The 25,656-nt window shown below is 44.1% G+C and overlaps 1 protein-coding gene across 1 annotated transcript in view; it reads right to left on the reverse strand.

Moving 5' to 3' along the window:
• Positions 1 to 981: 981 nt before the first annotated feature.
• Positions 982 to 25,656, reverse strand: part of COL6A3 (collagen type VI alpha 3 chain) — an 85,059-nt gene continuing 60,384 nt past the window's right edge. Inside the window, exons 32-43 of the mRNA XM_023740847.1 lie at positions 22,335 to 22,367; positions 22,211 to 22,247; positions 22,098 to 22,109; positions 21,508 to 22,001; positions 19,417 to 19,513; positions 17,679 to 18,377; positions 16,163 to 16,265; positions 12,930 to 13,411; positions 11,512 to 11,775; positions 10,614 to 10,700; positions 2,434 to 2,598; positions 982 to 1,666 (exon numbers count right to left, since the gene is read on the reverse strand). Coding sequence (XP_023596615.1) covers positions 1,626 to 1,666; positions 2,434 to 2,598; positions 10,614 to 10,700; positions 11,512 to 11,775; positions 12,930 to 13,411; positions 16,163 to 16,265; positions 17,679 to 18,377; positions 19,417 to 19,513; positions 21,508 to 22,001; positions 22,098 to 22,109; positions 22,211 to 22,247; positions 22,335 to 22,367 — 2,514 coding nt within the window. The 3' untranslated portion in view covers positions 982 to 1,625. The remainder of the gene's footprint in view (positions 1,667 to 2,433; positions 2,599 to 10,613; positions 10,701 to 11,511; positions 11,776 to 12,929; positions 13,412 to 16,162; positions 16,266 to 17,678; positions 18,378 to 19,416; positions 19,514 to 21,507; positions 22,002 to 22,097; positions 22,110 to 22,210; positions 22,248 to 22,334; positions 22,368 to 25,656) is intronic.

Here is a 25,656-nt window from a genome sequence, read left to right on the forward strand (position 1 = left end):
AAATTCAGTTTCCTTCCTAAGTGGAATTTGGGGGCCACCTAAATATGTATTTTTGTTTTATTGCGGTAAATATATATGTAACAGAATATTTGCCATTCAACTTTCTTCACATGTAAAATTCAGTGATATTATGTTTATCGTGTTGTTCAACCATCAGCACTGTTTCCAAATTTTTTTCATCACCCCAAACAGAAGCTCAGCGCCTCCTAAACAATAAGTCCCCCTTTTTCTTTCCCTCTCGCCTGCTCCTGGTAACCACTCATAAACTTTGGCCTCTATACACTTGCCTATTCTAGATATTGCATATAAATGGTATCATACATCTGTCTAAATGTGTATTTTTGTTTTTTTGTCTTTCTCCGAAGACAGGAGGAACGAGTTTTCAAAGGGGAAAAAAAGGGCTTATGGTTTGTCTTTAAGACTCCAGAAAAAGGAGTCAGGAGGGTCCTGGGAAGTGGTATCTTATCTCTCAGCTATTGTGGGTGAGGGAAAAATGAAACCCAAGAAAAGAACCACTTCAAAGAGGAGGACAGGGACGAAGGCTGAGGCTGAGGCTCTGGGCCCCGACCAAAAGGGAGAGAAGATGAAGGACCAGAAGACTCTAGGGATCCTACAGTAAAGAACGGGATCCATTTGGCCATGGGACGTTGGGGAGGGTGTGGCCTGAATCCATGAATGAAAGGACGTGCATCGCTGTCAGGTCTCCTCAAGCTCTGTCTGATAAAGCTCTCTTGCTCTGGACAAGAGATCTGGATACAAAAGGGTGGTACCCTAGATCATCGGCCTGAACTGGGTCCAATCTCCCCGGCCTACGCATGATTCTGACATTCGGTGATATGGAAACAAGACAGCCAACAATACCACAACACTTTCAATACACTTTATTAAAAAGTTTCTTTGTATAAATTTCCTAAAATTTTTAAAATTAAAATTAAACCCCCCCGCCCCCGGCACAAAGGAAAAAAAAAAAAACCTACAACATTAGAGGAATGCCAAAAATATACTATATTATGACTTTGTAAAAATTCTTTAATCAAGACATTGGTTCCAACAGTGCACCTAGATTAAGGGATTTTGCTTCCTTCCAACTAGATCATTTGTTACAGGCTTTAAAAGAAGACCATTAGCTCGAAATCTAATCCAGGAAGCTGGAAAAAATGGAAACGCTGGACTCTTGTTTATCCACCATACACAGGCTTTTCATCTAAAATCATGCTTAATTAAGAGGGGAAAAAAATGAACCAAGCGAAAATATATCGAGTAGCTGTGAAGTTGGGGGTTATTTTCTAGACCTTGCATTTGCCTGAAACAGGCATAACAGGAAACTCCAGAGGGAATCTGAGTGTACAGAAATGTTCACATAACACCAGCAGTGGGTAACTGTTACACAATGTTCAAGGTATACAATGTTAACCGCCTGGAGACATAGAGCATTGGGTCCACAGACACATTTAGCACCATATTGATAGGACATGGAGCAGAACGTCTCCTCCCAAGTTCGAGTGTAAATCAAAGCATGAAACTATACAGTGCAAGGTCATCTATACCCAGAGCTTCTACAAAGACGAGTTGGAAATGGCTGACTCCTTTTTCTTCAAGAGGTAAGTGTTGCTGGCCGGCCAAGTCTAGGTTCCTATTGCAGTAATGGCTCCAGGGTTGACAAGTACTGGACGTTAATGGACAGATGGGCAGGGTGAGGAGTGGGAAGGGAAGAAGAGATGGAAAAAAGCACATTAATGACCGAAAAGGACACCATGCATTTATCATGACAGTGACTTCTTTGCCTCTGGTTTTGCTGGCTGGTCTGACTTTTCTACTTGAACACCTTCAGTGGTTCCCATGACTTTCTGGCTGGTGTTTGAGACTCCAGGCAACCTGAGTCCCTTCTCTTGCCTGCGTCATCCACCAGGCCTTTAGGCAAACCGCACTCTCTCCATTTTGGTCCTGGCCCCAGGCTCTGTTTAAAGATGTTCTTATTTTACTGCCAATCGAGTTGCCCAATATAATGGAGATATTGGACGGTCCCCCGTATCAACATTACTATCTTTAGGAAGCGAACTTAACGAAGGATATATGGCAGTCCTTTACCTTTGCTATTTTCTCAACTTGTTCATTATGTTCTGTCCTTAATAATCGTGGCTGATACAACCAGAGGGACTCAGTAACACTTCCAAAGAGTGACAACTCGTTAGTCCTGTGTTTCTTCATTGGCAAAAATGAAAGTACACAGATATGTTTTTAGGAAACGAAATAACGTTTCAGCAAATGTATTTCCTGTGCTTTACCTGAATACTCTTCTTATCTGAGGATACAGTTAATTTTCTTTTCCACAGTATATCAGTCATCAGAATTCTAACGTTTTCAAAAGGCAAATTATTGACCTGAATCGCTGATGTTCCTTGCAGAAGCCATGACAAAAGAAAGATCACTTACCAGGGACGCAAACCTTTTCACATTCTTTCTGTGAATTGAACCTGTTTTCGTTTCCACCACAGCCTCCATACCAGAATCTGGCACAGCTTTTGGTCTCCGAATCGTAGTACCATTTTAATATGAATTTTCGGCAAGTTCCTTCGTCTTTCGGCAACTTGCATATATCTTTAATAAGATGAGAAAAGAGCATTAATCAGAACGTGTGGGTCACTCTGCTTCCAACGTTAGGGGCTGGTGGGCTGATCACAGCGCTGTTGTAGAAGGAAAAAAGAAGAGGGTGTCCAGGTGGAGAACTCTGTCTCTTAAACTTTCCAAGTCTCGGTTTCTTCACGGGCTCATGGCCGTAAGCATTTATCACATCATAAGGAATAAACACAATCATATTGATGAGAAAACTTCATAAACTGCAGACAATAACACCAATGTGAGCTATCAATATTGAATAATTAAAAATGAAATAAACTAATCTTTCCTCCTTTTTGAGCACTGGCCCATTTATTTTCTATTCCTTCAGTGCTAAATCCCCAGAGAAGAAAGACAACTTTAAAACCTTGGAGTTTTCTACTCGTGGGAAAAAATGTCAATTAAATTGTATCAGAAATGCAGTTAAAAGGTAAGGCTGTGCACTTCACCACAGGCCAGGAAAATTAAAGTGGAAAAGAAAAATCCTTCATGAGCAATGTGTGTGTACGTGTGTGCGCGCGTGCGCAGCCGAGTGCCTTCGTGGCCTGCCAAATTAAACAAGTAAGTAAAAAGAGCTGCGAACACTGATGTAAATTTCAGGAAGGCAAAAATGTCCCACAGCAAAGCTATTTTGAAGGAAGAGAAGCCTTCTTTTTCCAGTTAAGGAAGTTAATGGTTTAAACGCACACTTCTGACAGAGGCCAGCTGCAAAGGAAGATCTACAGTCTCCTCAGGCTGGAAGGGAACATTCACAACTCTCACACAGCAAAGCTTCTGTTTACAGAGCTTTCTGGTAAACCTTAGAGTGTCTGGGAAAACCCAGCTGCCTGGGAAGGGGAGGCATTGATGTCAACCGCTATCTGAAAGTTGGAAAAATGTAAACCTCCTATCAGTAAGACTCCCTGGAGCTGATAATACTTCATGTTTACAGGAGTAGCTAACATGTAGGGATCTTCCTGCATTTCCCTTCAAAGGGATACAGTTTCCATTTGCCTTTACTCTCAGCTATGTCAGGCTGCTCACAGCCACAGAGTTGCTGAATATCTGCATTCCTGATTGATATCAAAAATAAAAGGAAAAGCGAAGTCGCTGAGGTAGAGAACCAAAGCTTGAGTCAACCATGACGAACCAGACTCAAAGGGACCACAGGACCGAGGGCTCCGAGTGGGGCTAACACACTCCATGGGTTCCTGCAGGGAAGCTACAACCCAACAGTGCAAGCCAGTGGGTGTCTCTACACTTCCTCTGCTAGTTGCAAACCCTCTCAGAGGTCCAGAACGGCCAGCTGCGCTACCAAGAGCTATTGAAGACCCAGTGAAGCCAGCATGAAATGATAACCAGTTAGGAAAACAACCTTCTTTCTTTCCAATGTGCCTATAATAGAAGGAAAATGCCTGCCTTTCAAGGAATGTCAAGAAGGAACTGAGAAAGTCAAGATCACTCAACCACCAAGATGTGGGCCCAGAGACACCCAGCTGATAGGACCACTGCAGGCGGCACCATGCTCCCCCGGGCTGGTCCACTCTCTGGCTCTTCTGATTTTCCTCTAAATGATCCAGTACCAAACCACTGCTCTTGCATTCTGTGCCCTTTATTCCAGACCACTGCTGAGATCCTGTGAGGCTGGCACATGAAGTAAAAGGACATTCTTACTATGGACAAACAGACTTCTGGAAACCGAAAGAAACAGATGTGTGTGAGCCCCACAATGTTCAAAGACAAAAGCCTGGGATTCTCTATTTTTGAAGCATACGAATGGGAAATTTTATGTTCCTAAGAAGCCTTATAGCTTTTAAATCCATATCTTCTTGAAAGGACTCTCCTTAAAAAACAAACAACAACAACAAAAAAAAAAAAAAACACCAAACCCATTGCCATCAAGTCCATTCTGACTCATAGCGACCCTGCAGGACAGAGTAGAACTGCCCCGTAGGGTTTCCAAGGAACAGCTGGTGGATTCAAACCGCCGACCTTCTGGTTAGCAGCCGAACCAACTCTCTTGAGCCGAAATCTCCTAAGCAATGTCTCTATATATGCTAAACCAACTGTTTTAAGGTCCAAGGAGAAAAGTCTCCATTTCCTGTAGTCCAGAAGATACGACTGCACTCCCTGAGCTCAATCTGGCTTTTTCCCAGTACAAGTCTTGGGACCCTGCAATTATTCATGTCTTCCCTCCAACATGAGCTTGCACTGTTGGACACAGCCTTTGGCCACATGTTCATTAATGTTCTCTTCCTTGTATCCAGAGTCTAACAGAAACCTAAAAGACAATAAGGCGTGGGAGTCGTCATTGAGCTCGCCTGGCTCCCTTTTGTCTCAAGTGTAGTTAGTAGCAGTGTGAACAAACTTCCTTTTAAAAGAGAACTTTTAAAGAGCTGCCCGATTCAGATCACCGTCTGGTAAGCCACGGGGTGTTTTATCTCAATGTTAGCCCAGGGGCTGAAGTTGTTGCTAGGTGCCATCCAGTGGATTCCGATTCATAGGGATCCTATAGAACAGGGTAGAACTTCCCCATAGGGTTTCCACGGAGAGGCTGGTGGATATGAACTACACATCTTTTGGTTACCAGCCGAGCTCTTAACCCCTGTGCCACCAGGGCTCCTGGGCTTCCGTGGACATCCAGATATGAAAAAGGAAATTTATGCACATGTAATATCTGGATAAAACCCTGCTCAGGGAATCCCTCGTGTTCACAGAAGTCAACCTAGAACATCCTAAAACAACGACGGGTTGGAAGGAACCCCAAGAAACGCACTTCATTTTGTAAGAAAGGTGTGTAGACACATGTGCGCATCACATGCCCACCCACAACATTCAGCGAAGAGCCAGACAGGATACGCCTCAGGTCGTTAATTACGGTCACCGATGACCATCAACGCTACAGCAATGGGAATCAGATTTCCTTACTCCTATTTGTCTGTCCATTCGTAATTCCTCACGATGAATATCTATTAATTGTATGATCAGGAAAAAATAATGTTATTCTTTGAAACAGAAAACGTGGTGAATTGCAAAGAGTTGCCTTTTTCTGGTTTGAGATTTCCACAGTGTAGATGTCCACAGCGTGGACATGTTGCAAACCAGAGTTATCACTCCCTGACTGCTGCTCTCAGCACGGCAAGCGGGTGTGAGGAGTGTTTATGCCGCAACTGTTTTAAGTATTTTCCTCATCAGTTTAATGGTTTCAAAAACAAGACGAAGGTTTAACAGCCTTTGAGCCTGGCTTCATTGACAAGAGTGAAAAAAAAGCTTGCAAACCTTGAAAGCATGTGTGATTGGGTTACATGGAAAAAAAGAAAAAAAAACTTTCCTGCATCTACTTCGTGAGCATTGATTGGCTTGCAACGTACCAGGGAAACTTTTTGTATTTTTAACCTCATTTTAAAAGTAGTTGTGGTTAAGTTTTGGACTCTTTGCTGTTTCAGATCTTGACCAATAGACTTTTTCTTTTTAAAAGACTTTCATATGTCACAGTACAAAAAAAGAAAAAATGTCAGACAGACTTTCAGGATCATCATAAGCCAAACTTCGCAGCTGACACGTTCTCATGCAGCAGTAAACAGCCTTGAAGATGGCTATTTCTCTTGGCCCAAGTACAGAAAATATTTATAGCTATTCCATTTACTTCAACTTGTGAGGCTGAATTAATACTTTAAATTACTGTTAACATGAAGTCAGGTCTTTTCCTATTACATCATGTCGTGTTAACCAATGACATAACCTCAGCCGGCGCACAATCAACCAAATCCTGCCTCTCATCCGCTCTGAGACATCTTGATTTTGTGACGCACCATTGTTTCGTGTTCTGCTGAGTAACACCACACACTGCCAATAAACCGTGACGTCATCAATTGTAAGTCACATTCCAATTTCAGAGGTGTTATAACATTATAATGGGAAAAAATGGTACATCTCAAAATTAAAAAAATAAGTAATATGTTGGTGAACTTATTTCCCCCAGAGTTGAGTTAAGGATGTATAACTGACCTAGTAATATCTGCTTGGAGCCCTGGAGGCGCAGTGGTTAAGAGCTTAGCCGCTAACCAAAAGGTCGACGGTTCGAATCAACCAGCCATTCCTTGGAAACACTATGGGGCCGTTCTACTCTGTCCTATGGGGTCACTATGAGTCAGAATCAACCTGATGGCAACGGGCTTGGTTTTTTTGTTGGTTCTTTTTTTGGTTTAATGTCTAGCTCGGATAAAACGATGTGGCCAGTTCTACTGATGGCTAATTTCTAAAATACTTAAAAAAGAATGTCATGCATTTTGTTAATTATTTTGGAAATTCTGAACATTGAAACTCTTCTTCAACATGGATAGATAAACCAATAATTTAGGATTTTGTAAAATGCATAAGGTAAATTTTCTGAGTCAGCTTTGTGCGCACACACACATATACATAAAATGGGGGAGAGAACATGCAACTCCGTAAGTCTGAGGTTTATATACCAATCAGTCTAAAAGAGAAAGGTTTCAGATTCATCTATATCAAACTACTTGTAGCCTTGAAAGAAAACATGAGCCCCAATTTTCAAAAATTCTTTTGTCTTTATCATATGGAGAGAGGAGACCTAAATGTTAAAGGTTAGAATTGAAAGCATTTTCCTAATTCTGAAAATTGTGACCCAATATTAAGACACAAAACAGCCCAGCCAGATTCTTGTTTGAAGATTGAGTTATTTACATTAACTAAACACTGTTTATATTCTTGTTCCTTCTGGACCATGCATAAGAAATTCAAAGACATCCCCGAATTTTTCTCTCAATGAAGCGATGAGTTTGCTCAAATTTCCCATTCCCTATACTCTGTTGGGATAAAAGTAGCCCTGTGTATGTGAATGGGAAAGGATATACACAGATTTTAGTGACTTTGAAGTCAGGCTTGAATCTATCATGACTCATATCTTTGGAGAAATTCCAGTATGTTCTTGTGGCTTCCCTCTGTGCTCAAGCGTGTGTTGGGACAGCCTAAGGGCAGAAGCCCAAGAGCGGAGTGAAGTGATTTAGGAGCCAAGGTACCAGTAGTGCAGGGGACAAAGGCTTATCCATGGTCCCTTGATGGGAGACACAGAAAACTGCTTATGAGCAGAAATCAAAGGGGTCGAGACTTCAGTATTCTTCTACACTCCACCCTTCGCGCCGCAACCCTACTTCTTTTTTAATTTGAATTGAAAATCACAGCATAAAAGTTTTTGTAAAATCTTTTTATACAATCCCTAAGGACTTAAAACTTAGTCACCTAATCTATCATAAACTGCTGAATTTCCCCATAAATTACATCAAGATAATTTTCTATTTTTCTGTCAGTATCTCCACTGGAAAGGGTAGAGGAGTTTGAAAAACACACGGCTATCTCTAATATAGACTAATTCCTAAGCTTGCTCCCAAAAGCAAACTATTTTAAACCATTTTCCAATTCTAGAAGTAGCTCATTTATTTACCCTAATTACACACTGGTGTATATAATAGTTTCACAATTTCTACACTGACTTGGTTACCTTCTTTCTAGTAACTCCTGATGCCAAATGTTAGTCTGAGTTGTGGCCCAACAACTAACAAGTGTTGTTAGTGACCATAAAGTTGGCTCTAACTTATGGCGACCTTATGTATAACAGAACGCAACACTGTCCAGTCCTGCCCCATCTCTGTGATCTCTGATATGTGTGAATCCATTGTTGAGGTTATTGTATCAATCCATCTCATGGAAGGTTTTCCTCAATTTTGCTGAACCTCTACTTTACCATACAACTTACAAATACATACAGATACATAGATTACAGACATATAGCAATATATACATGGACAAATAGACATAAAGGAGGCCTAGTGGCACAGTGGTTAGGCACTTGGCTGCTAACCAAAAGGTCAGTGGCTTGAACTCACCAGCTGCCCCTTGGGGGAAAGATGTGGCAGCCTGCTTTCATAAAGATTACAGCCTTGGAAACCCAGTGGGGCAGTTCTACTCTGTCCAATGGGGTTGCTATGAATCAGAATCGACTCAAGGGCAATGGGTTTGGTTTTTGCTGTCGATGTTGTTAAACAGACATGTGGACACTTCTATTACTCTCTACTGTCAAAGGAAAGTCCATCAGGTAAGGCACACCAGCAGTAGAGAACGTTTCCTTTAGGAACAACTCAAAGGATCAAGTGGCCACCACTCTCCAGCGGCCTCAAAGAGATGGGGGACGTGGAGCCAGACAATACTAGCACCATCTAAGTTTATTTCAACAGAGATGAACTAGGGTGCAGGCTCTACAGAAAGGGTAAGATATAGAAAGCAGTGTCATTTAAAACTTACAGCAAAGAGTAAAATAAGGACCACGTACATGCTGACCTCAGAAACCATGTGCTAAACAAACCCATGAGCTCTTGCTTCCGACAACGCAATCCTTCCTGAAAAGGCAACAAACCAAAAACCAAACCAACTGCTGTCGAGTCAATTCCAACTCACAGTGACCCTACAGGACAGAGGAGAACTGCCCCATGGGGTTTCCAACGCTCTCATCTCTACAGAAGCCGACCGCCACATCTTTCTCCCTCAGAGCGGCTGGCGGGTTCAAACCGTTGACCTTTCGGTTAGCAGCAGAGCACTTAACCTCCGTTCCACCAAGGCTTCCCTTGAAAAGGCGCATCTGCTTGTAAATCTTGCACAACACAAAAGCAGCTATGGCACTCAATAAACTCCTTTGGTCATTATCAATGACAGAAACAAATATCGTAAAGAAGTGGCTTTCCTTCTTCTGACTGTGGTCGATACACTGAAAATAATGGACTCTCCCGGGAGTAGTGGACACTTGCTGCTTTGGAGTCTATAAAACAAGAGCATATCTAAATCCACACATAATTTCAATTACTGACATAAGTAACAACACCTTTTGCTGAACACTCTAAAACAAAATGTATCAACCATTTGAACGATCAGCTTCTTATGGGTGAGACATCTGAGCTCATGCTGGGCTGAAGGAGGGATTACGGTGTCTCTTCAACAGCAGAGTTTCACTGCCCAGGAACAAAGGGACTAACAGCAGGTTAAGTCCTGAGTCACGTCCCGCTTCTCACTGATCTAACATGAAAGGGGTACAAACACTCCAAGGCTTAGGCACACAAGGTGGTGGGACAATGGGTTGAACCAGGAGGTGTGCTTAGGAAATTAAGAGCAGAACACCCATAGGTCACATCCAAAATTCTATTTCAGGAGTTCCAATCTGGTGTTGGTGAAGAATATTGAATATACCATAGACTGCCAAAGAACAAACAAATCTGTCTTGGAAAAAGTACAGCCAAAATGCTCCTTAGGAGCAAGGATGGTGAGACTTCATCTCACATACTTTGGACATGTTATCAGGAGGTATCAGTCCCTGCAGAAGGACATCACGCTTGGTAAAGTACAGGGTCAATGAAAAAGAAGAAGACCCTCGATGAGATGGACTGACAGTGGCTATAACAATGGGCTCAAGCATCACGACGATTATGAGGATGGTGCAGGACTGGGCAGTGTTTCGTTCTGTTGTACATAGGGTCACTGTGAGTCTGAATCGACTCGATGGCACCTAACAACACCACCAACAACAATCTGCATTGCTTTGTATGCTTCTAAGCTATCTTTCATTAGATTAAATTACTGGGTGGATGATACCCTACTCTTTTCAGCATCGAAGACCACAAGTCAACTCCAGCCCTAACATGAGGCATACAGGAAATGACTAATGGGTACATGAATTGCTGGCTGCAGCCCCAAAAGCAATTCCCATCCAGCTTCCCTTAAGAGCCTGGTGACAGGCAAGGTAAGTGGCTGTTACAACTTGGAATGTGCAGAATAAGACCATGCTGGGCCACACAGAGACAATTTGGAACTTCCCGGGCAGAAGTCATGCCTGGTCTGAGACTTAGCCAGAGCTGTCAGAAGACCTAGACTCAAGACTTCAGAGGCTTTACAATTTGGGGAAGAATACATCTCTTAGTGCCACTAACAAACTTAGTATTTTCACAACTCACCTGTTTCAGTACCAACCAAAGGTTCGGTGCTCACCATCAGATTGATGGCTGACCTTGCTGGTTGTGGAGGTGGTGGCTGAGTTTTCTCTATAGAGGAAAAATATATGCAACTATAAGTAAATCAGAAATGGAGGAGCTTAAGAATCCTTAGCAATTGATGCAAGTTTGCCTTTCAGGACAAGTGCGTTTCAGGCCAGACACTGAGACGTCTCTCCGTGTACTACCTATGCTTGCAGGCTGCACCTTGAGTCCATCCGTTCACAAACGGAGGAAATTCCTGAACTCTTGAACAAATCCTCTCATCTCCCACACAAGCTCTTGTGCTGCCATGCAAGGAAACAGAACCCTGGGTTTGGATGGGTCTCTTGGACTCATTATCTGAATGGGTGTACTCCATGGTGAGTGGTGGGAATTCTCTCTCCTTGATCTAAATAACATGGCCCACGGAGAAGAGATGAACTTTCTGTCCACATCCTAGTGGGGGTCAAGAAGAAAGGTGGGTGGGGATCCAGACAAACTTAGAAAGAAGAGGAGCAATTAAGGCAAGTTCGAAGAGAACCCCAGAGCAGGTCCCCAATGGGGCAGAAGAGCCCAGGGACAGCAGATGACACAGGACAGAGTCAGCATGGTGGGACCAGGGCAGGGAAAGGGGAATGCCCTTTCTGCAGTGGCTGTGGATGCCCCGGAGACCCCAGGGTGGGAGACTTCCCCAACCCCTCCGCAAGGAGTCAGCGAGTCTTGGTGGAGTCTTCCGTACACTAAACATGGAAACGTTTAGGGAACATGGAAAGGGTGGTGGGCAGTGAAGACTTCCAGCCGGGTTACTGTTAGCTGCCATCAAGTCAGCCCCAACCTGTGGCAACTCCATGAACAACATGGCACCGACCTGCATACTCACTTGTACTGAAGCTGCCATGGTAGGTCGCTCTGACCTGAGACTTCAGGTAGCAGACCACGGAGACATGGTAGGTCTGCCCGGCGAGCAGGCCTCCAATGACGCGGTCCGTGCCCGTGAGGTTCTGCTTCAGAACCAGGGACTGATCCTGGGCCGATGTGATGGTGAGGTCGTAGAAATACGGACTCGGGGGCTCGGGCCTGTCCCAGTGGAGCTTGGCACTGTTCTCCGTGATCTCTGAGACGTGGACTTCTCGGGACGCCCTCACTGCAGGACAAATCCCAGCAAAGTACAGAGTAGATAAAAAATAGACTCTGAATGTGACACAAAGCAAGCGAGGGAGCCTGAAAGGGGGTCAGTAGGCAGCTGCTTCCCAAATTTAGGCGAGATAGGGAACTGATCTCTCACTCCAGCTCCTCAGGAATATTGCTTCTTGCAATTTAACAATAACCACCAAATGTGAAATTCATAGTTATTAGGAACCTAAGTAATCACCATTAGGTGCACAGCCACCATTTTATTTTAATTGAAAATCTCCCCTATTAGCAAGATGCCTTGCAAAATGAGGGTTAGTGTGCTAACCTAAAGTTAATTGTTCAATACAAAATGAGCCCCGTAGTTTAAAATACACTGTCATGAAATTTTAGGGAATGACATAAAATTCTTTTAAAGGAATCCCCACTCTCTGTTTGTAAAACAGACAATTCTCATCTTTCTCAAGAACATACTGCCTTCACCTTTCTTAACAGTCTGTGACACTCTACAGAATCTTCTAGTATCTTCTTGGAAAGAAAAATAAAGTACTACACTCTGGGCCTCATTAAACCCACCTACCCCTCATACCTAGGAGTCCTTGAGTGGTGTAAACGGTTAAGCACTCAGCTACTAACCAAAAGGTTGGTGGTTCAAACCTACCCAGAGACACCTCAGAAGAAAGCCCTGGTGATCTCTTTTCAAAAGGTCACAGCTGTGAAAACCTTACAGAGCACAGTTCTACTCTGACACTTAGGAGGTGGCTGTGAGTCAGAATACTTGATGGTAACAGAGTCGTTTATTCCCCATACCTGATTCAATCTGGAACATAATTCCCTCATGGCCAATACCAAAAACCACTGCTGTCGAGTCCATTCTGACTCACAGCGACCCTGCAGAACAGAGGAGAACTGTCCTACAGGGTTTCCAAGGCTGTAATCTTTACAGAAGCAGACTGCCAGAGCTTTCTCCCGTGGAGCGGCTACTTCCAAAAACTCGGCCATTGACAGCCCTATAGAGCACAGTTCTACTCTGATACACACGGGGTCGTATGAGTCACAGTCCACTCAACAGTATCTGAAACGGGACATACACAGACTTCTGGAGACACGCCCTTGAAGCTGAAAATGAGGACAGAAGCCCTGACAGCCCTCACCGGGCTCGCTCACCTCCGGGCTTTGTGGGAGCCGGCTTGCTGGCGGCTGCTTTGGCCGCCTGTGACCTGGCGGCCTCAGGCTTTGCAGCTGGAAGTTTTGCAGCAGCCACAGGTTTAGGGGCCACTGGCTTCGGGGCCACTGCCTTTGCCGCCGCCGCCGCCAGCTTCGCCGCCGCTGGCTTCCCCGCCGCCGCTGGCTTCCCCCCCGCCGCCGGCTTTGCTGCTGCCGCTGGCTTCCCCGCCGCCGCTGGCTTCCCCGCCGCTGCTGGCTTCCCCGCCGCCGCCGGCTTTGCTGCCACTGGTGGTACGGTGGCAGTCCTCGGGGTGTCGGGCTTTGCGGCGGCTGACTTTGCAGGCGGCAGGTTTACGATAGTTGCTGGTCTCGTCGCTGTGGTCACTGGCTTCGCTGTGGTCACTGGCTTCGCTGTGGTCACTGGCCTTGTTGTGGTCACTGGTTTGGTTGTAGGACTTGAAGTAACATTATTTGGGATGTTTCTGTTGGAACAAATTAAATATTAAACCCACCTGTACAGATTTTTGCCTACTATCTAACACAGAGAGTCCCTGAGCGATGCAGCAGGTTAATGCACTAGACTGCTAACTGAAAGGCTGGAGGTTCAAGTCCACCCACGGGCACCTTGGAAGAAAGGCCTGGCAGTCTATTTCTGAAAAATCAGCTACTGAAAACCCTATGGAGCACAGTTCTACTCTGACACACGCGGGGTCGCCATGAGTTGGAATCAACTCTAGGGCAACCGGTTTATCTGAAACTAAGACAAGCCAAAAAACTAGCCAAAATTTGTTGTTTTAGCAAAATACATGCAGAATAAAGTATTTTCATGTTTTACGTATTGTATAATATACACACTCAATTCCTTTTAGGACTGTGCCACAGACGAGACACTGAACAGCATGCAGAAGCACAGAATCGTGAAAAATAAACCCTATATTACATTACAAATACATCCGATATCTCATTTTTGATTTATGCAATAAAGACAGGGAGAGAGTAAAAAAGACTATAATAAGTAACTGTATCTGAACAATGGTTCTAAATTTAAAAATTAACCATCTGAAATATATATACCAAAATTTAAGTAAGAACCATTAACAGCAACTCTCATTATAAGAAAGTATCCACTCAACAAAATGCCATGTTGAGCTGGAAAAGTAAAAAGCCAGCACACACTGTTTTACGTATTGTTGGATGTGTGTGTACTTTTTGTTTGTGTTAAATATTTGTGTTTTTATTTTATTTCATTTTGTTTTTAATAATTTCTAACCTATTATGAAATTCTCAAGACAGTACCAACATAAATCAAATGGCCACAGCAGCACAGACCCATACCGTTAATATGTAGCTCTTAGATGGAAACCTATTATATTATAAAAAGGAAAAAAAAAAAAAAAAACCCAAATCCATTGCCATCAAGTCGATTCCAACTCATAGTGACCCTATAGGACAGAGTAGAACTGCCCCATAAGGTTTCCAACAAGTGGCTGGTGGATTTGAACTGCCAACCTTTTGGTTAGCAGCCAAATTCTTAACCAATGCACTTACAGATACAGCATGCTACATGTCCTATACAGTATGTTTGCAAAATTGATATCATAAAACTTCAAAAGCTAAGTTACTCCATTCATTCTGTTTTCATAAAAATAAGAAGCTTGAGCCAACATTAGGGAATGTTCCAGGGAAATAAATAAAAAAAAACAAAACAAAACAAACCCATTGCCTTCAAGTTGATCCTGACTCATAGCGACCCTATTGGACAGAGTAGAACTGCCCCATAGCGTTTCCAAGGAGCACCTGGTGGATTTGAACTGCCAACCTTTTGGTTAGTAGCTGTAGCACTTAACCACTACGCCACCAGGGTTTCCAAGGAAATAAGAAGGCAAACGAAAGGCTAGAACAATAAAGCCTACGACCCTACATCAAGAAGGACTAGCATCGCGGTGCCCAGATAAGAGCCACAGCTGCCTTCGCAATGATTCCACTTAGTGTGCTGATACTGGAAACCATTCTCTCCAACGACAAAGGCAACAGCTGACGGGCTTCTGGGGTGACAGAGAGAAAGGTATGCAGTAGGAAGGGATGGGCTCTCTTTCCCCACCCTGCAGGTTGGCCAAGAGTAAGCCAGATACTCATTTTTCAAGGATAATTTAAATCCACAGCTCATGAGGGCACGAAAATCGGGATCCCTGCTTCTGCCAAAGTGTGGCCCACCATGGCATTCTGTTGAGGGACACACATTGCCAACACCTCGCTTGAGCTCAGCTCTTGCTGGCATGTCCCCCGCCCAGCCCTCTGCCATGCACTGTCCTCCTCTCTGCTCCTGGAGTTAGCACCAAAACTGGAGCCAAAAACAAGGTCACTGAGCAGATGGCAGGTGCCAGCATCACTGTGGGCAACACAGTCCCAGCCCATCCACCAGCTCTCTGATCCATCTTCCCAGGAGACTAGGAAGCTACCAGAAGCACTCTCAGAGGTATCACCACTTGTACTGTTACAGCATTAATAACTTGAAGAAGGTTTGGACTCTATTTTTGGCTTAATGTATCCAATCATTCCAAATCTTTGCACACCATATATGTTACACCAGTTGCACAAATGCCTCCAAGTATCCACACTCACTGTATCCGTACCCTTTACAAGGTGATATTATAAGTCTTTCCATCAAGTCTAGCTCCCTATCCTTGAATCTAGGCTGACCTTGGGAGATGCTTTGACCAGTAGGAAGCCGCAGAAGTAACAATGTGCCAATTCTAGCCTAGGCCTTTATAGGCCTTGCACACTTCCACCTTCTCTCATGAAACCCTGCCCAGTCATCCTGTAAACAAACCCAGACTATCTAGAATGAGAGACCATGTGGAGCAGAGAGGAGCTATCTCAGCGAACACCACTCTAGACCAGCCATCCACAGCTGATCAGCAGCTGGCAACAAACATGTGAGTCCAGCAGAGACCAGAACTGCCCCACTGAGCCCAACCAAAAATTACTAACCCACAGAATTATAAAATAAGTTAAAAGTTGTTGTTTTAAGCCACAAAGTTTGGGGTCATTTGTTATGCAGCAAAAACTAACTCATAACACCAGATACTTTGAGATTAATAATGCACATGGCCTTTCAGAAACCACATTTTCTGGATCTCAGTGTCCTCAATGACCCATAAAGGGGGTAGCTGGAAGACCTCTGCATCCCCTCTAGCCCTGGACTTTTTGAGCCAATGATTATAATCACTTACACTTGTTTATGCCCAAACTTCACAGAATTCTTTGTTGGCTGGTCCCCTTGGAACCAATCACATTGTTTCTTAATGTCTGGGGACAAGTAAAAAGCATTTTCACCTAGAAAGAAACAGGGAAAAAAATATTTTAACTTCATTTCAATCATGTGCAAATTAAAATCAATCCACTAATGAGTTAAATAGGTCACTGAGAAGGTGGCCCACAAATATTTGTTGAATTAGTGATTTTACACATCAAGTGATTTTAAACATTGAGCTCTTGAACATTAAATTACAATCAAATTAATTTTAATATTTTTTCCAATGCTTTCTTTAACAAATCTTTATTAAATCTTTTTTTTTTAAATCTTCTGGGACAGGAACAATGGCCGTGGGTAAACTTGCTGACTTATCTTCGCTTCACATTTTCCCTTAATTCTTTTGGGGAATAGGCCTTCACAAATGTGAACCCTGTTTTAGTAGGCTTCCATGTTCTATTGAATAATAGAATTTCAGTATATCAAAGCAAACCAAACCCACTCCTGTCAATTCCAACTCATAGGGACCCTACAGGACAGAGGAAAACTGCCCCCATAGGGTTTCCATGACTGTAATATTTACAGAAGCAGATTGCCACATCTTTCTCCCACGGAGCAGCTGGTGAGTTCCAACCTCTGACCTTTCAGTTAGAAGCCGAGCACTTCAGCCACTGTGCCACCAGCACTCCTTAGACTTTCAGCATACATATTTATTCTTTACAAATCCCCCTCACTTGTTCAATAGTTAGCCTGTGCCTACTCCGGGCCGTATCCTCTGATGGGATCTGGGGAATAAAACGGTGAACTAAACACCTCCACAAAGAGCCCGCTGGGACCACAGATCCATAACTGACTGCCCACCAGGCCATGTGAGAGAGGCTGAGTTCATGGTGATACAGGATCTAGATTCATGCTGAGGAGGCCTTAGGACCTGGGCGCATCTGCGGTGAGCAGAGGTGGAGGGAGCTGGGTTTTAAAGACAATAGTGGATTTGCAACTAGAGCAGAGGTGAGGGGCATTCTGGCGAGGGAGCGCTGCATTGGCAATGGCCCGGAGCAATCCAAGCATAAGGGCTGATGGCTAAACCCAGAGCAATGCAAGTCCTTATTGACACCTTCCCTGACTGCCACCAACCAGATACCCATCTCTTACAGCATGCCACACACTAGACTCTGCACACTTTCTGTGTTTGTGACCCAGCTGCCCACCTGGATTGTAATGGTAATTGTAATGGGACACCGCTTCATCGCTGGGAGGTGCCCAGGCAAATTTGGCTGAAAAAAACAAGTGAATGAGGACAGGGATTTGTGTCTCCGTTGTTCACAGCTGTCTCTGGCTCCTAAAAGAGTGGCTGGCACATAGTAGGTGCTTATATATTTGTTGAATGAATAAGCAAGTTAGCACTACACATTAATTAGCTGTCCTTTCCATGCCTGTGCCCCCCATCCCCACTGGCCCGAGGGGTGGGCTCATATAAAGCCCTGCCTAGGACTTACTGCTGATGAAGGAAGGCAGCAGCCGTGCAAAGCGCATCAAAGGTTCCTCGTTGAGCTCGGTCGACTTGTCCACAAGCTTGAAGAAGACGTCATTTGGCTCGCTGGCAAAGCCATACACCTCCTTGACGTTCACCTTCCGGCCGATGCCCAGAACCACGAAAAAGTAGCCCTTGCATTTGGCCTGCAGGATGACTTGCTGGGCCTCCTCCAGCTGCTGCTTCTGCACCTCCCCCGTCAGCATTAGAACCACAATTTTCAGGTCCCGTGGGTTTGGTGCACTTTCAAAGACGTTCTCTATGGTGTATTCAATGGCACTGCCCAAGGCCCTGGTTCCCTGCAGCTGGGTCATTTGACTGCTGAGGAACTCCATCAGCTTCTCCTTGGAGCCATAGTCAGTCAGGGAGAACTCCACCTTCACGGGCAGCAGGCTGGCATTCCCCATGGAGGCGTAGGGCCTGTGCTGCACCACCGCTACTCTGGCAAGGTGCTGGGAGGCCTTGGGGTCTGGGCTCACGTCCAGCTGTCTGACCAGGTATGCAACGTACTTCTTCATCTCATTGAACTGGAACAGTGTGGTTGACTCAGAGCTGTCTAAGATGAATGCCATGTCGATATCTACGTCAGTGCCAGCTGCCCTCCTGTCCCTGAACACTGGCCTCCAGCTGCCAAATCCACAGGATGGGTCAATGTTGCAGATGTCTAGAAAGAAGCATGGTGATCCTGTTATTCTGTGAATCCCATGGGGGACTACTGCAAAACAGTCTGCTGGGAGTCTGAAGCCATCAAAACTGTCACATAGTATTAACAAAGAAAAGAAAACCAAACTCTTTGCCGTTAAGTTGATTCCGACTCAGAGCGACCCTACGACAGGGTAGAACTGCCCCATAGGGTTTCCAAGGAGCAGCTGGTGGATTCGAACCACCAACCTTTTGGTGAGCAGCCACAGTTCATCATAGCTCTTAACCACTGCACCACCAGGGCTCCGATAGAAAGATTTTTATGTCTTGTGGAACACATCAGTCTTAGAAGAAACACAACCAGAATGCTCCTTAGAAGTGAGGATGGCAAGACTTCAGCTCAATTACTTTGAACACTACTTTTTCCTCATCAGGAAAGACCAATCGCTAGAAAAAGACATCATGTTTGGCCAACAAAAACGATGGAAACCCTCCATGAGATGGACTGACACAATGGCCATAACAATGGACTCAACCATACCAGTGATCATGAAGATGGCACAGGACTGAGCAATGTTACACATAAGATCACCTAACAACAACTAACAACAACAAAGCCATTACTGCGGCCAGATTTCAGTTTTCATCACCTAATACTTCCTAGATGAAACAAACTGTAAACTGAAATCATTGTTAGTGTATTATGGCAATAAAAAAAATTAGTTTTTTGCCACACTTTGAAGAAATGTGTTCTAGAAAAGCCAGTAGAACCAGACATTTAAATTCCAGACTCCAAGGTAAAAATTCAAGCAAAGTCCACCTTCTTTTTTGTTACCTGTAAAACTAACTGTCCCCCATCAATGAGAGGAGCCATTTGGGGGGGTCCATTTTAAATATAGAAACTACTTGTATAGCATCTACACTGGTAAATATAAGGCTTTGTTAATCTTGATTTGAGTTCTTCTAACTCCAGTTCTTCATACAGATTATAATTATTTACTCAAAAGTCCGTGTATGGATATCACTTTATTGCAATTGCACTAGGCAGAGAAACTCCTTACCCAAGCACACATGACAAGTCAGGACATTCTTCAGGAAGTCGGTGAGGTCCCTCTGAGCAGGTAGAACAAGCGCATGTCCCACAGTGGTGTTATTGATCTAGTTTACACAAAAGGAAACGCTTGGTAGGCATGCACGTGGTAAGCAACTATTTAAAGGTACAGCTGAAGAAGAAATCAAAGTCCTTGCCATCAAATAAGCTCCCCAATACATCAGTGTCTTCTAGGTTTAGTTTGTTTTTGCTTTGGATTTCTTTTCTTTCTTTCTGGGTTTTTTTTTTTTTTTTTTTTTGGGTTTTTTTTTTTTTTTTTTTTTTTGAGAGGGAGGCTTGATGGGGAGCACTCAGTATAACAGAAAAACATAGGTTTTGTTCTGATCAGATGAACTGGAGTTCAAGTTCTTCTCCTACACTTTCTCCATGACCTGAAACAAAATTATTTAACCTCTCTGGGGCTTAGTTTCCTCACCTGTAAAATGGGAATAATGGTACCTTCCTAATGGGGTTATTTGGAGAAGTGAATTAGATTATGTATGCAAAATGTCTGGCATATCCTCTAGCAAATAGTGGAGATTTAAATGGCATCATTATTTTTAGCAATAATAATTGTAGCTAACAAAAGTTAGGTCCATCCTTCCCCATCACCCAGGTTTAGAATGTGATGTAATGATAAGTCAAGTAACGGACTCCCTTCTAAGAGACTCTAGAAGTCCCACCCATCACAAATTGGGTCTTGCCTGGCACCCAACTGCAATCATTCATTGAATGATGACTTTCCAATCTTGCTGAAACCCAGACATAAGGAAACTACACGTTCTGGGTCGTTCAGCCCACACCAGGGAATATGCCCACCGGTTGGCCCTCGGAGGACATACGGCTGGCTGCCCAAGTTTAAGACTGGCTCCCCAAGCCCAGGTGTCTATGCTCTAATTGACCCACAGGCAGAATAAACATGGAGGCAGTGACACAGCTATCTGTTGCTGACAGAGACAATGGTAACACCACAGAATATTCAAGTTGGAAGGAAAGACTTTAGGGATCATCTCACCCAATTCAGCATTCACAGATAAGAAATCTAAGACATGGGGAGGTGACATAACTGTGTTCTATTAAATGGCTCAAAGCTAGAGAGTGAATGGATAAGAACCAGACCCAGGCCTCTTGACCCCCAGCACAGGGCTCTTTCCCTTCATACTCATGATCCACATGACTTGAACAACGCCTAGCAGAACTGGCACCAAATAAATATTAATCAATTAGTTGTAGTAATTAAATGGTTTTTTTCTTTAAGCAATGGGAAGGGGCACTTGGCCTCTCCCCAAGCCAAGCCTCAGACTTCCGCCTGGCTGAAGAAAGGTTTGAAGAGTAGTACAGATGATGGTGATGGGGTCACTGGGGTTTCAGGGACTTCACTAAGAAACCGAAGGGCCTCCGGGCCAGCCCTGGATGATGCTCCTTCAGGGTTGGTGGGTGCAGAGTGGGTGGGGCATTAATAGCACATAGACTTTAGAGTATGATGTGTCTCATTCTCACTTGAGCCCCTCACTAACTACAAAATCTCCTTATCCAGAAGGTGGGAGTGATACAGAAGTCATCAACCTGTCCTGAGAAGTACATGCTCAGTATAGGGTCACACACCTGTACTGGGGCCCCTAGGGTCATCCTGGAAGTGCACTCACTCCAAGGAAGAGAGCTAGCACTGACCCAAATTTCCTAGGATCTCATGAAAAAAGCAAACAAGTCATACTATCACCTCTGTTAGTAGATAGAACATATCAACCAATGCTAACATCTTGATTGGGTAGATGAGGACATAAAGCCTCACTGATTGGTGAGAACTGTCACCATGGAAGGAGGGACCTGGTGGGAATAAGGCACAGGCTTGTGGATGTCTATCTAATGCCAGAGTCACTAGGCTGTCCTGGACCTCTGACAATAGAAGGTCTCAGTCAGACCAGATTTATCTTGGACCTTTCAGGATCTATGGGACATGAATCCACTAAGGAGAGAGTGGATGGGCATGAGAACCTTCTCAGAGCCTAACAAGGAGAGAGAGAGGGGCCAGCAGAGCCAGCAGAGCCCGCAGAGCACACACCTGCAAAGCACTGATAAGCTGCCGGTCCTCCTGACTCGTAAGGAACAAAGGCGTAATTCCTGCATCCGAGAGCTTCAGCACAGCCTCTCTAAGCTCTGGGGATGCTCTTGCGGGTTTATCACTGAAGAAAACAGCCACTTTCCTCATCAGGAATCCATTCCGCACTCGCTTAAACGTGTTTCTGGCCACGAAGGACATGGCTGTTTCCAGATTCTGTTGCTTGGATGTCAGAGACACCTGAAGGTTTTTGATCCTGTCTAAGAGGACGGACTTCTTCTTGGAGTCAGCAAACCGGATCTCAGTGGTCACCTCATTGTTATAAGTGACCACAGCCACGCGGGCCCCCCGCGGGCAGTTGCTCTCGGCAATGGTCAACTCGCCCACGATCTTCAAGAGCACATCTCTCATCTGGTTAAACGTGTCCTGGGTGACCCCCTCAGAGGTGTCTAAAGCGAAGGCCAGTTCTGTAGGGAAGACGGGGCACTCCAGGGGCCCTGTGGAAAGTGGGAGTTTTCAAAGGCACGTTTTACTTACTAGAATAGGGGTCTTTCTTTACTCAGAAGAAAGTCAAACCACTCAAATCAACTTACCATAGCAGCAAGCTATAAAAGAAATGAGAAGGATGAAAGGTATGATTACCACGTGAGAATTCCAAATGTAAAAATATAAATTAGTCACAAACAACAGAAAATCAGGTACTTACGGCATTTATCTCTGATGCTTTGGACAAGGCCACATTGCTTTAAAAGGAAACAAAAGAATACGTTCAAGGAGAGTAGAGAAAAGGCTTAGCAAGCAATGATTTCTTTGGGACATGGGCAACTTACGTCAATTGAGTCGCCTCTGTTTCCTTTGTGGCCCTGTAAAACCAAGGAAGAGAAGGCTGAGAAATACAGCAAAAGCACCAGATGTGGAATTTAAAAGAACAGTCTTTGGCTCCCAGAAACTTGACCGAGGAAGTGAAGGTGGACTTTGGCCAGCCTTGATCATTTAGAATAGCTGACTCTCTTTATAAATTTGACTTTAGTGCTTGAAGAGCAAACACAAAAAGACTTTGAGAACAAAAGTGTCTCCCCTGTGAGGTCATTTGGCTTTTGAAATAACTTCCAACCCTGAGACCATCAATATAAACCACACATTTGATCATGAGTCTAAACACCACTTCTCCTGAGAGAAGAGCTTCTTCCACTTGCTGGATTCATACATCCTGTTCAGAGAAGGGTAGTGAGGAATCACTCAGCTAATCTTCACCTTCGTATCTAAAGCATCCCAGCTGGATTCTACCACTAAGTTGCTCCATGGATAGATGCACAGCTGCCCTCAGCATCTGGTCCCAATACATTGCCACCCTGATGGTCAAGAAGTCACTCTTGGCCAACTGGGCATCTTCGCATACGGCTATTTCTGCCTATTTGACCTTCTACAATAAACTAGCTTAAAATTCCCCATTAGACACTTCATTTGGAGGTGGGGCCAGAATGGAGGAGTCGTCAGACCCTTCTGGTGGACCCTCTTACAACAAAGACTGAAAAAACAAGTGATTCAATTATATATGGCAATCTAGGAGCCCTGACTATCAAAGGCAGAGTCGAGCAACCGGACTGAGTGACAAGGGGAGGGAGAGATGGTTCAGAAGCAGCGAGCAGTTGCCAGACCTGACCTGAGAGAGCCTGAGCCCTTCAGGCCTGATCAGCTTGTGGGTGAGTGGTGAGGCAGGCAAGCAGCCATGCTCGGGAGGCGCGTTTTCCACACCAGGAGAGACCCAGCCCCTGAAGAGTCTACACAGCCACTCAGAACCAGCAAGAAGCAGCCCTCAATCCAGAGAAAGGTAAGTAATTGTGTACAGCCTACCACGCGGATCAAAAACAACCCCGTTAGGGAAAAACCTCTCTCCCATTTACCTCCCTGCTCCCTGCTCTGGACTGGGTCCCAGACTGGCTTCAGCAATTGCCAAGTCCCCTGGGCCAGAAGTAGGATCTGTCAAACGCCCAGAGCCATTTTCCCTGCCTTGGAGAGTAAACAAATTAACAAAGGGGAAAAAATAAACTGCCGGCTCACCTAAGCCAGGAACCCAGGGTAGGCACAGCTCCTATGCCTAGGCACAGGCATAAGGGATCCACGGACTTTGAATGCCTTTCCCCCTGCATAGACTTGTGTGGGCCCATCTCAACAGCGTAGGCCCTCATTACCACAGAACAACAGGGTATATACCAGAACCCTAATTTCAACTGTTTCAGCTGTGAAGTGGCAGGTTCTTGACATCTGACACTGCTCTGCCCATTAAGCAGGTCTTCATCTACCCACATCAGGGGCCTGAGGACTGGTGGCTCCACCCATGCCACCTAGGGACCCAAGAATAAGAGGTGCCCCCAGTCCTTACAGCCAACAGCATTAGGTGCTCATAGTCTGGCTGCAAAACCCATCCACCTACACGCTCTAGGGAACAGGTACATACCTTCTTCCTGGACACTCGAGGGTGGCCATCAGCCCCCTGCCTTGCTCAGAGTGTGTACCCCTACTGCAGCCAGATGCCTGTGCCTACACCAATCACCCATGTGTATCTAGGACTATAACTGAGAGGTTATACCACACACTTGGTGGCTATCTACCTGGGCACCTGAGCTGAATACATACAGGAGGAGGGGGCAGACTCCTGAGCTCACATACCTAGTAACAGATCTAACCACCTGGTAACAGGGCATTAGAGCTTCAAAGATGCCAATAACCACACTAGCTCATACAAGCAGCCTATTTGGGCATATCAAAACAAATCAAGAAGCTAGGACACAGTAAGCAAACATAAAGTAAATAAATATAATAATTTACTGATGGCTCAGAGACAACAATCAATATCAAATCACAAAAAGAGGCAACCCATGATGGCTTCAGCAAGCTCCCAAAATATAGACTCCAGAAATTTTCCAGAGGAGGAAAATTTCTTGGAATTACTGGAGACAGAATACAAAAGATTAATATACAGAACTCTTCAAGAAATTAGGAAGGAAATGAAGCAAAATGCAGAACACGCAATAGAGGAAATTAAGAAGATTAGAGAAAAGCATAATGACAAATTTAACAGGCTGCAAGAATCCACAGAGAGACAGCAATCAGAAATCCAAAAGATTAACAATAAAATTTCAGAATCAGACAACTCAACAGAAAGTCACAGGAGCAGAATGGAGGCAATGGAAGTCAGAATTAGTGAGACTGAAGATAAAGCACTTGACACCAACTTATTTGAGGAAAAATCAGACAAAAGGATTTAAAAAATGAAGACATTCTAAGAACTAACCAAGAGGAATAACCTACGAGTGACTGGAGTACCAGAACAGGGGAGGGTAACAGAAAATACAGAGAGAATTGTTGAAGATTTGTTGGCAGAAAACTTCCCTGATATCATGAAAGAAGACAAGGTATCTTTCCAAGATGCTCATCAAACCCCACAGAAGGTAGATCCCAAAAGAAAGTCACCAAGACATGTTATAATCAAAGTTGACAAAACCAAAGATAAAGAGAGAATTTTAAGAGCAACTAGGGATAAACAAAAGCCATTTACAAAGGAGAGTCAATAAGAATAAGCTTGGACTGCTCAGCAGAAACCATGCAGGCAAAAAGACAATGGGATGACAAATATAAAGCCTTGAAGGAAAAAAACTGCCAGCCAAGAATTATATATCCACCAAAACTGCCTCTCAAATACAAGGGTGAAATTAGCGCATTTCCAGATAAATAGAAGTTTAGGGAATTTCCAAAAACCAAACCAAAATTATAAGAAATACTAAAGGGAGTCCTCTGGTTAGAAAATCAGTAACTTTAGATAACAACCCGAAACAGAACACAGGACACAGCAAACAGATATCAAGCCAGATAAGGAAGTCACAAAAGTAAATCAAAGCTAAAACACTGAAAATAGCGAAACTGATGTCAAAAAGATGACAACATTAAAACAAAAAAGAGGGCCTTAAAAAATGTAGACATAGATTCTTCATATGGAGAGGAAGTCAAGGCGATATAAAGAAACAAAAGACTGGTATAAACTTAGAAAAATAGTGGTAAATATTAAGGTAACCACAAAGGAAACTAACAATGCTACAAGTCAAAATAAAAAACTAGAAAAATATAAAGACTCAGCAAACACAAAATCAACAA

Source organism: Trichechus manatus, unplaced genomic scaffold, assembly GCF_000243295.1.
Source record: "Trichechus manatus latirostris isolate Lorelei unplaced genomic scaffold, TriManLat1.0 scaffold00165, whole genome shotgun sequence".
Classification (NCBI taxonomy): domain Eukaryota; kingdom Metazoa; phylum Chordata; class Mammalia; order Sirenia; family Trichechidae; genus Trichechus; species Trichechus manatus.